The following is a 12142-nucleotide window of genomic DNA, read 5'->3' as shown; positions in this document are numbered from 1 at the left end:
GTTTGGATTTGGTCAGAACCCTGACTTTGATACTGCTGCTGCCTACTCCTGTGTGGTGTATGTATGTGATGTGCTTGTGTATGTGTGTGTGTGAGGGACGTCCTCGGCTATAGTACTGTATATTGAGGAATAATTCACTTATATAGACCCTGTATTTGTCTCTCCACATGCCCGTACAGGAGAGGTAAGGACTAGCAAACAGAACACAGGCCTCCGATATTGGCATCTCTACTCCCTCTCCCTCTCCTGGCCTGCTTGTCCGCCTACTGTGTCTAAAGTTGAAAGTCTTCAAGTCTTCTGGCGAGCTGTTTGCAAAGTGACCGTGCCTCACTGTCAGCTGATTGGTTGGCTGAGAGGAGTGGTGGTATGAGTGAGTGATTCGGAAGGAGGGATAGAGAGATGGCTATCATAGGGGTAGGATGGAGGGGGGGGAGAGGCAGGGAGGGAGTATAAAGTCTCTGGCTGAGTGCCGGGTCTGTCACCACGATGACTGCAATCACACTAACACCCTCAGCGCTATCGCTGGAGCACTTATGGATCTGTCACTCACCTGGGAGGAAAGGAACGAGGGAGAGATCGAGAGAGGGAAATGGAGAGAGGGAGATGTCACAGTGAAAGTGTTTAGACAGAGATAGGCAGAGGAAAATGGGTAGAGATGAAGAGAGGGGTAGAGTCTGGATGGAAAGTAAGGAAAATATATTTTAAAGGAGCCACTGGATGGGAAGGTAGAGAAGGGAGGAGTGGTGGAGAAGGAGGAATATAAAGGAAGGAGAGGGAAGGGGCTGACCAGCTGATTAATGGGGTCAGAGAAAGAGGACCGATGAAACTAACAGGTTAATGAGAACCTGAGTAGAGTCCTAAACTGCCCCTCCCTCTCTTAATCTTTCTCTCTTGCTCTCTCTTTCTCTTTCCCCCTTTCACTTTCTTTCTATTTCTCTCCCTGTTTCTTTTTCTTGCTCTCTCTCACTCCTATTTTTCTCTCTCTCTCTTTCCATGTTTCTCTCTTTTCCCGTTTCTCTCTTCCCCTCTTTTCTCTTTTTCTATCTCTGTCTCTTTCTCCTTCTCTTTCTCTCCTCCACATCCCTACATGTCTGTGTTGTGATTTGATATGGTGTAAGTGTTGTGACAGCAAAGCCTTGTTGGATGTTTTGGCATTATAGATGAACATTGATTCAAGGTTGAGGATGGTGATATGAAAGAGCTGGCCTCTGAAGTTGCACATCTCTGTTGTACAGCAATGTGTGCTTTAGAGAAAGAAGGAAACAAAATGTGATGCCACCAGTGAGTCTGTGTGTGTTTCATGGAAGTATTTTTTTTTAAATATGCTTGAAAATACTCATGCGCATGCACAAACAAACAACACATTCCCTAACACAAAGGCACAAACATTCAGAAGCACAGCTCTCACCTCCCCTTCTCCCACACATACATACACGCGCAATGACACACACACACACACACACACACAGGCATTCTCCTCTGCACACAGGGCCACATGGTGAGGTCACCAACAGTATCTTATTGAATCACAGAGGCTAACGTGGTGTGACTGACAGAGCAGGGAGGACACTCACAAGCGCAGCCCTCTCACAGGCAGAGCCCCCTCAGAGGCCACTCAATTGAGACTCCATCACAACATCCCCCCCAGGCAAGATGCATCAGCACACACAGTGGAGCACAGTACGCGTGTGTGTGCGCATGCATGTGACCCTAAATGCATTCTTATTTTTGTTTGTAAAGGTCACCATACGATCTGTAGGCGAACGATGCAGGGCAACCAACAAAATATTATTGAATATCTTGGGACAGCACATACAGCAAGCGATTTGTCGGCGCACCTGGCTAAAATTGCCTCACTTGCGATGCGACGCACGTCATAAAGAAATACGAAGCAGGGAGATTTATATATTGATATACAGTGGGCCTTCCTAGGCAGAACCATTTTGACGCCTATATTCAAAATGGAACTGACTCGACACCCCCCTAGTCCACATTTCTGTCTACAAGGGATCACAAAGTTTTGTCATCTTTCCATTTTATACATCTTACCATTTTTTGGTTTCTTCATAAAAACATTAAACTAATGGCTAGCTAAATGTGTTGTAGACCTATCTTTGTCAACAACAAGGCTACATTATCCATTTTCACCTAACATATCACAAGCTAGCTAGCAAAGGTTTTGAGACAGCTTGGAGGACAATTTGAGTACTTTACTTGTAGACCTAATTAACGTAGGCCTATGTTAATTCATTAATTCAAAGCAATATCGGTCGCCAGCTGTATCGGTTACTAAGTGATTGGTGTCGCAGAGCAACATTCCATCGCCTTCAGGCGACGCCGCTCGCCTGCCTTGTGTGGTGGCCTTTTAGTGTGTGTGTTTCCATGACATTAATGGCATTTTAATATCTTTGAAGCACAGCTGCTTTCTAGATTTATTGTCTCACAGAGAAATAATTCTTACTGTTGCATGGACAAATCGAATATCAGACTTAGTGTCAGTCTTCATAAAGAGGAATATGTATGTCAAAAAACCTGAGTTGATTTGGTAGGAATGTTCTAAATGTATGCAAGATGAATGTAAGACATGACCTAATCTAACCTAACACCTTAAGCATTGGATTGGTTTACCAGATCTGGGGAGTCAGATGGCTGAGCGGTTAGGGAGTCGGGCTATTAATCAGAAGGTTGCCGGGTCAATTCCCGGCCGAGCTAAAATGACGTTTTGTCCTTGGGCAAGGCACTTCACCCTACTTGCCTCAGGGGGAATGTCCCTGTACTTAATGTAAGTCGCTCTGGATAAGAGCGTCTGCTAAATGACTAAATGTAAATGTAAATCTAACAATGTCTAACAGAGATGTTAGACATATTTTAAGACTAGAGAAGGAGGGAAACAGCAACTGCCCCACATCTCCTACTCGGTCATCTCTGGTGCCCCTTTCCTCTCCTTTATTCTTTCTCTATTCTATCCTTCATCCTCTTTTCTATCACCTCTTCCATCTTCTCCTTCTTTTCTCTCGTTCCCCTCTTCTCTCCATGAAATACTCAACGCTCCCAAAGTTAATATCCTAAAGTGAAATTAAAACACAATCTCTCTCTCTCTCTCTCTCTCTCTCCCTCTCTACAGGCTGCAGATGGTGATGTTGGCCCGTTTGGGGTTGTGAGCTATTTCTTCAGTGATGACCCCGACCAGTAAGACAAACAAACCCAATCTTAAACTCCCATTGCATGCACAGATGTAGGGAACACACCTAGCCTCCTCACTGGGATGCCTGACAACCTTCCCATCCTCTTGCAGGTTCTCATTGGACGCTGTGACAGGCTGGGTGACTTTGAAATACAGCCTGGACTATGAGCTGATGCGACGCTTTACGCTGACGGTTCTGGCAAGGGATGGCGGTGGGGAGGAGACCACGGGCAGGCTGAGGGTCAACGTGCTGGACATCAACGACAACCCGCCCATCTTCCAGAAGGAGGTGTACGTGGGCTCACTGAGGGAGAACGAGCAGACCGCGCAGCAGGTGGCCAGAGTCAGAGTGAGTGAAATACACACACACATACACACCAAGGTTAGTTTTTTGTTTTTGTTTGTGAAAAGCCTTGAAAGAAAAGAAATTCAAATGATCACCACAACTCTTGCTCAACCGAAAAACACAAACAAACCCACAAACAAACTGCTTTGTGATGTATGATGTTTGAAGAACGGGGGTATTCCAGATAGTGGATTCAACAAACTGTGAACCTGACCTTGAACTCTGAGTTGATTTACCCTAAAATGGGAAACTCCTGACTTTTCGGTTCCAGAAAAGCTGATTTGAATGAGTTAAATCAACTTGGAGTACATCCACTCTGAGTTAAGTGTGGGCATGAGAACTATAAAAGTCAACATCAATGGAACTCCGATACTAGGATCCATCATGGCACCCGGAGACACAAAACGTTGTCCTAAGTCACCACACTTCAGATGGAAGTGTTAGTATGTGTTTATGGTGAATCTGACCACATATTCCACAAAAAAGCAACATGGCTGTAGCAGCGTAGGAGAGACAATTGGCGTGGGAGACAATTCCTGGCCGAGTCAATGCATACATTTGAATGCAGTAGCCAGTCCATACATTGAACATTTAACCACACTGTCCGTTAATATTACAGGTGAAATAACGGTGGACCTAATAAAATAGCATGTTAACTGCTATATTAAAAATAAAAACCTACTACAAACAGGTAAGGCATATTTTGCTTAGGCAAAAAGCTTGTGATTGTAGCCTGCGTCACCTTGGTTTTAATCATATTTGACATGATACAAAGTAAATATCAGTTGGTGCTTATTTCAACTTGTAGTAGCAGTTACCCCCAACATAATGCTTTTGATCACAGGATGATGATGATGATTAAGATGATGAAGTGACATTGACTGCTGCCGCAGAGATGGATGCAGAGATGCCTATGTATGGTAGCTACTGGTAGTTCTCTCCCCATGTAGCCTAATTTTATTTACAGGTTTGTGTGGAATTTTCAGTTTCACTGGAATGATGAGAATAATGAATAGAAAACGATTAGCAGATTCTGATCCTGTTGAACCGAGCACGGATGCTGCACAGTGAGATGTTCATTTCATGGCAGGTGAATTCTGCATGAGGAACTGAGGAATTTAATGTAATGTCATGTATTCCCAGTTACCAGTAAAGGAGTTGTACAAACTGCATCTCATGAAGCAAGTGCAAAAACTGACCAAGAGACGGTGTACTTAGGGCAGAAGAATAAAGTCTGATCTTGTAAGGCTGGGTGTCAACCTGCCCCCACCTCTCATATGCTAAACTCTGGAGATACTGGACGGAGTCTCAACTTTATGGCTCTCACACCTCATTGTGTAACTAACCGTAGCATTGCTGGTCATATGTTGATAAGTAAGGGTCAAGATTGTGGTGTGATTGGTTGTTCTTGGGTATAAAAGGAATTGTGAAGCATTGTTTTGTGGATTATTGATCTCCTGAGACCTTCTCCTCAGCTCTGGCTTGTCCTACTCCTTCCTCACCTCTTGCTTTCTATCTCTGGTTTACAATAATCATGGAAGGGTAGGTAAGAGTTAACCTTCATTTTGTAACATGTTTGCCTTGTTATTTATTTCATTCATTAGGGTTCCTCCAGTAGGAGGGAACCTATTGTTTTTGTTAGTATTCTTATTGTTGGAATGCTGCTTCAGCATTCCAAGTATTGTTCTTTGAATCTTTATTGTTGGAATGCTGCTTCAGCATTCCAAGTATTGTTCTTTGAATCTTTATTGTTGGAATGCTGCTTCAGCATTCAAAGTATTGTTCTTTGAATCTTTATTGTTGGAATGCTGCTTCAGCATTCCAAGTATTGTTCTTTGAATCTTTATTCAACTTATTGTTGGAATGCTGCTATATAAATCAATATTCATAATATTTTTAACATGGGTTTCCAATGGAGTTTTCTTTCAAATCCTCTCAAACTTCTTTAAACTTCTTCAACTTCCAAATCCTTCTTCTTCCTCAATCTTTCAGCTAGAGCCACCATTTAAACTTTAAAATGTTGACAAAACCCTAAACTATTATTAAATAATTCAGCTTTTTGATATCTATTCAACTTTTTTCAATATCACTGATTATGTTTCATGACTTTTTCAAGCAGTTTCTGAGATTTACATGGGTGTTTACGTGAAACTCTAGAGTGCAGACTGAAACGCTTAGAGTGGAGGGCAGCTTCGGATGTCGTTTAAAAAATATTTCTAGTTTGCCAGCATTGCCACAATTTTCGCTCTTCATGCTTAATTTTTGGATCAATAGATAGCTAATTTTGTGCTGGTCGTAGACAGTTGTCTGTTGAATCCAACAGACGTACACATTTGTTCAGAGCCCCACGAAAGCGAGACAAAGTCCAACTCTCGCCCCATAGAGACCAATGCAAATCTGGTGACAAAATCGTCAGAGAAAGCAAAAAGAACAAGATTTTGAAACTGCCGGTAGAGTCGTATTTCTGACCGCACAGAAATATAAAGGACATCTCTGGTTTCGGCAGAGTCTTGGGTCTCGGAAAATATCCTTACTTTTTGGATTGGACGTATAGTTTTGCGTCTAGGTCAACTTGTTTGAGGTGTGGATGCTAGGTAAATGTTCGTTTTTCTCTCTGCCTAGCTCGTTAGCCGTCACAGCTGCGCCATCACCGTGACAACCAAACAAACACGCACCAGGAAAGCAAAAGGGACACGTTTTCGAAACTGCAGGTAGAGTCGTATTTCTGACTGCACAGACATATAAAGAATATCTCTGGTTTAGGCAGAGTCTTGGAAAATATCCTTATTTTTGGGATTGGACGTATAGTTTTGCGTCTAGGTTAACTTGTTTGAGGTGTGGATTCTAGCTACATTAGTTATTCTCTCTGCCCAGCTCGTTAGCCATCACAGCTGCGCCATCACCGTGGCACCCAAACAAACACGCACCAGGAAAGCAAAAGGAACACGTTTTCGAAACTGCAGGTAGAGTCATATTTCTGACTGCACAGACATATAAAGAATATCTCTGGTTTCGGCAGAGTCTTGGGTCTCGGAAAATATCCTTATTTTTTGGATTGGACGTATAGTTTTGCGTCTAGGTCAACTTGTTTGAGGTGTGGATGCTAGGTAAATGTTCGTTTTTCTCTCTGCCTAGCTCGTTAGCCGTCACAGCTGCGCCATCACCGTGACAACCAAACAAACACGCACCAGGAAAGCAAAAGGGACACGTTTTCGAAACTGCAGGTAGAGTCGTATTTCTGACTGCACAGACATATAAAGAATATCTCTGGTTTAGGCAGAGTCTTGGGTCTCGGAAAATATCCTTATTTTTAGGATTGGACGTATAGTTTTGCGTCTAGGTTAACTTGTTTGAGGTGTGGATTCTAGCTACATTAGTTATTCTCTCTGCCCAGCTCGTTAGCCATCACAGCTGCGCCATCACCGTGGCACCCAAACAAACACGCACCAGGAAAGCAAAAGGAACACGTTTTCGAAACTGCAGGTAGAGTCGTATTTCTGACTGCACAGACATATAAAGAATATCTCTGGTTTCGGCAGAGTCTTGGGTCTCGGAAAATATCCTTAGATTTTGGATTGGACGTACAGTTTTGCGTCTAGGTTATCATGTTTGAGGTGTGGATTCTAGCTACATTTCTCTTATTCTCTGCCCTCAGCGCGTTAGCAATCATAGCTGCACCATCACCGTAACGACAGACACGCACCACTCAGTCTCTCAAATAGGTGATTGGTACGTTTACTTGACCATGAGAAACCCGATTACTAGCAATTGTCGGTTTATGCCAATAATACGATTACTCCGTTTACATGTGTAATTAGTTGTGCGATTACTCAATAAACGCGTCTACATGATTCTTTTTATTAATCGTTGTATGCTCCACGGACAAAACTTGCACCATCATCCTTCAGCAACAAAGTGTCGCCGTGTCTTCCTGTATCGGCCCTACTGCTGTATGTTTCATTCCATCAACACATTGAATCCTACTAAGAAAGCCGAGTAAACGCACTCAATGCACACATCTGCTACTGCTATTACTATCCCAACTATAATGTCAGCTGATAAGACAATAATATTCTTTTTATGACTAGCTAGCCTAGGCCTACTTCTTCTTCTGTTTAACAGTTCAGCTTTCAGCTTCTCCCGCATTGTATTTCAGCTCTTAGCGTTGTTAGATGATGCAGTTCAGTTTCCACACTGCCTCTTTTGTGTGACTCACACATTTTTGACATTCATTTCAGTTTGCGGGTATTTTCTAATTTCTGTATTTTCTGCAATTTAAGAAAAATAATTTCATCTTTCAGCATTCCAACGCATTTTCAGCAGGAAATGCCTTTCTAGTTATTATTAGGGTTCCTCCGGTAGGAGGGAACCTATTGTTTTTGTTAGTATTTAGGTTCCTCCGGTAGGAGGGAACCTATTGTTATTGTTGGTATTCTTATTATTATTTTTCTTCTCCTTGCGCCCCAATATCTCAAAAAGTCCCTGGTCATAAATTTTCTAATTTGGCACATTGATACAACATCCAAGTGGGTACCCCCACACCAAATATGGGCCACATCGGACCATAGGGGGCGCCACAGGCCACGCCCAAAAGTCCGATTTTCAAAGTGATGGCATTTCCACCCCATTGCTCCAATTCTTCTGAAACTTGGTGTGCATGCCTCATTTTTCATGAGGAACAAAAAAGCCTCAAGGACCCATAAGGTCCCCCATGATGGATTTTCCTGTACTGTGATAATTTGGGAAAACCTTCAAAATTCCTCTTCTCTTGAACCAAAGGTGAAATTGACTTGAAATTTGGTACAGATATGTATCATTGACGTATTTAAAAACGTTACTTAAGGCAATTGAATCAAGTACAAAATGGCTGAAATGGGTGTATTTATGTAAATGTACACATTGCCTCAATATGTTTGTGTCACTAAATCAAATGTATTTTTGAAGGATGGTTCAAACTTAATAGTCTTTAAGGTGAGATGCCCCTGAAGTACCATGCAAAGTTTCACTTTGATATGTCGAAATATGGCTGAATTACAGATGTTTGAACTTCGACCAAATCTGACAATGCTCGCCATTGGAGAAACAGCTTTTTTTATTATCCAGTTTTGTGTAATCCATGTCTGGGAATGGCTCAATTGGCTGGTAAGCAAATGGTTGTAGGTTCAAAACCAGTCAGAAGCATAGTTTTTAATTTTTTATTCTGGCAAAATGGTTTCTAGTCTTCCGATCAATCCTCCGGTTGTAAAAACATAGCAATGCGTGTTTATTTGAGCCCATCACAACACTCTGATCATCTGTTTAGCGAGACTGTGTAAACCACTGCAAAACAAGCCAGGTTCACCACAGTAGCTAGCTACTTGTAGTCTACGCATGGTAGAGATAACTACTGGTTTTCTCTAATGAAGTCAATTGATTGTTCAGGTGGATCCCTTGCCTGTTGCACAAATTCATTTCAGTAACCTAAGCCAGGACACATTCCCACTGATGCTAGGCATGATTTAAAATTCCCTTCCATGACAAGTTATGGCACTCCAAACAACCTGTTAAAAAAACGATGAGAAAGTTATTCTTTACAGCAGCAACCCAGTCATCCCGTTTTTATAGGAAATGTACAAGCAGTTTCAACTTAGGCTGAATCTAACAACACTTACCACAGGAGAAACAGCTTACTTTTTTATACAGTAACTGAACATGACAATATTCAACACTGAGAATAGGGCTGGGATGGTGACCTGTAAAGTATAAGGTTGTAGGTTGGAATCCAGCCATAGTCTTTTGGCCTGTCATAATTTTGATTATCTGTTCAGTTCAACAGGATGACATCATTCTGAAGTACCACAAACAATTTCACCTTGGTATGTCAAAATATGATTGAATTAAAGCTGTTTCAACTTTGGCTGAATCTAACAACGCTTACCACAGGAGAAACAGCTTACTTTTTTATACAGTAACTAAACATGACAATATTCAACACTGAGAATAGCTCAATGGGCTGGCATGGTGACCTGTAAAGTATAAGGTAGTTGGTTGGAATCCAGCCATTATCTTTTGGCCTGTCATAATTTTGATTATCTGTTTAGTTAAACAGGATGACATCATTCTGAAATACGATGCACAATTTCATGCAATTTCACCTTGAAATGTCAACCGTTTCTTAACCTTTGTCCAAAAGCTGACCAAAGCTAATACTCTGCCCTTTCTATTCATACAATCTCAACAGTTGGTGTGTAGCAGAGAGGATAGAGAGACTGACTTGTAACCTTATGCTCATGAGTTCAAATCCCCATTCAGCCTGTTGTTGGCCAAACATGAAGTAGTTTTGCTCCCTTGTTGTCCAACTCTCGATCTTCTGCAGTGTACATGTTTATAATATTTTGCCATTTTGCGGAGGAACCCGCATCGCTGCTTGCAGCTATATTCTTTTTTATTTTTCTTCTCCTTGCGCCCCAATATTTCAAAAAGTCCCTGGTTATAAATTTTCTAATTTGGCACATTGATACTACATCCAAGTGGGTACGCCCACACCAAATATGGGCCACATCAGACCATAGGGGGCGCCACAGGCCACGCCCAAAAGTCCAATTTTCAAAGTGATGGCATTTCCACCCCATTGCTCCAATTCTTCTGAAACGTGGTGTGCATTTCTCATTTTTCATGAGGAACAAAAAAGCCTCAAGGACCCATAAGGTCCGCCATGATGTATTTTCCTGTACAGTGATAATTTTGGAAAACCTTAAAAATTCCTCTTCTCTTGAACCAAAGCTCAAATTGACTTGACATTTTGTACAGATATGTATCATTGACGTATTTAAAAACGTTACTTAAGGCAATTGAATCAAATTCAAAATGGCTGAAAGGGGTGTATTTATGTAAATGTCCACATTGCCTCAATATGTTTGTGTTACTAAATCAAATGTATTTTTGAAGGATGGTTCAAACTTAATAGGCTTTAAGGTGCCACGCCCCTGAAGTACCATGCAAAGTTTCACGTTGATATGTCAAAATATGACTGAATTACAGCTGTTTGAACTTGGACCAAATCTGACAATGCTTGCCATTGGAGAAACTGCTTATTTTATTATCCAGTTACTGAACTTTGTGTAATCCATGTCTGGGAATGGCTCAATTGGCTGAGATGTTGTGCTGGTAAGCAAAGGGTTGTAGGTTCAAAACCAGTCATTGGCATAGTTTTTATTTTTTATTCTAACAAAACGGTTTCTAGTCTTCCGATCAATCCTCCGGTTGTAAAACTTAGCAATGCGTGTTTATTTGAGCCCATCACAACACTCTGGTCATCTGTTTAGCGAGACTGTGTAAACCACTGCAAAACAAGCCAGTAGCTAGCTACTTGTAGTCTACGCATGGTAGAGATAACTCTAATGGTTATCTCTAATGAAGTAAATTGATTGTTCAGGTGGATCCGTTGCCTGTTGCACAAATTCATTTCAGTAACTTAAGCCAGGACACATCCCCACTGATGCTAGGCATGATTTGAAATTCCCTTCCATGACAAGTTATGACACCCCAAACAACCTTTAAAAAAAACTATGAGTAAGTTTTCTTTACAGCATCAACCCAGTCATCCCGTTGTCCCGTTTTTATAGGAAATTTACAAGCAGTTTCAACTTTGGCTGAATCTAACAATGCTTACCACAGGAGAAACAGATTACTTTTTTATACAGTAACTGAACATGCCAATATTCAACACTGAGAATAGCTCAATGGGCTGAGATGGTGACCTGTAAAGTATAAGTTTGTAGGTTGGAATCCAGCCATAATCTTTTGACCTGTCATAATTTTGATTATCTGTTTAGCTAAACAGGATGACATCATTCTGAAATACCATGCACAATTTCATGCAATTTCACCTTGAAATGTCAGCTGTTTCTTAACCTTTGTCCCAAAGCTGACCAAAGCTAATACTCTGCCCTTTCTATTCATACAATCTCAACAGTTGGTGTGTAGCAGAGAGGATAGAGAGACTGACTTGTAACCTTATGCTCATGAGTTCAAATCCCCATTCAGCCTGTTGTTGGCCAAACATGAAGTAGTTTTGCTCTCTTGTTGTCCAGCTCTCGATCTTCGATAGTGTACATGTTTATAATATTTTGCCATTTTGCGGAGGAACTCGCATCGCTGCTTGCAGCTATATTTATTATTATTATTAATCTTCTTCTTGCGCCACAATAACTAAACATGTTATTGGTAACACATTTTCTAATTTGGCACATTGATACTACATCCAAGTGGGTACCCACACACCAAATATGGGACACCTTTGACTGTAGGGGGCGCCACAGGCCACGCCCAAAAGTCCTATTATCAAAGTGATGGCATTTCCACCCCATTGCTCCAATTCTTCTGAAACTTGGTGTACATGCCTCATTTCCCATGGGGAACAAAAAAGCCTCAAGGACCCATAAGGTCCGCCATGATGGATTTTCCTGTACAGTGATAATTTGGGAAAACCTTCAAAATTCCTCTTCTCTTGAACCAAAGTTCCAATTGATTTGAAATTTTGAACAGATGTATCATGGATGTATCTAAAAACGTTACTTAAGACAGTTGAATCAAATACAAAATGGCTGAAACTAGTGTACTTATGTAAATGT

The 12142-nt window shown here is 41.4% G+C and overlaps 1 protein-coding gene across 1 annotated transcript in view; it reads left to right on the top strand.

Moving 5' to 3' along the window:
- cdh23 (cadherin-related 23) overlaps positions 1 to 12142 on the top strand; it is a 415870-nt gene that overhangs the window by 240510 nt on the left and 163218 nt on the right. The window contains exons 14-15 of the mRNA XM_062463257.1: positions 3125 to 3189; positions 3296 to 3533. Coding sequence (XP_062319241.1) covers positions 3125 to 3189; positions 3296 to 3533 — 303 coding nt within the window. The remainder of the gene's footprint in view (positions 1 to 3124; positions 3190 to 3295; positions 3534 to 12142) is intronic.

Source organism: Osmerus eperlanus, chromosome 6 (assembly GCF_963692335.1).
Source record: "Osmerus eperlanus chromosome 6, fOsmEpe2.1, whole genome shotgun sequence".
Taxonomy (NCBI): domain Eukaryota; kingdom Metazoa; phylum Chordata; class Actinopteri; order Osmeriformes; family Osmeridae; genus Osmerus; species Osmerus eperlanus.
Note: the sequence above shows the minus strand (reverse complement) of the source record. Positions and strands in the feature narration are given on the sequence as shown.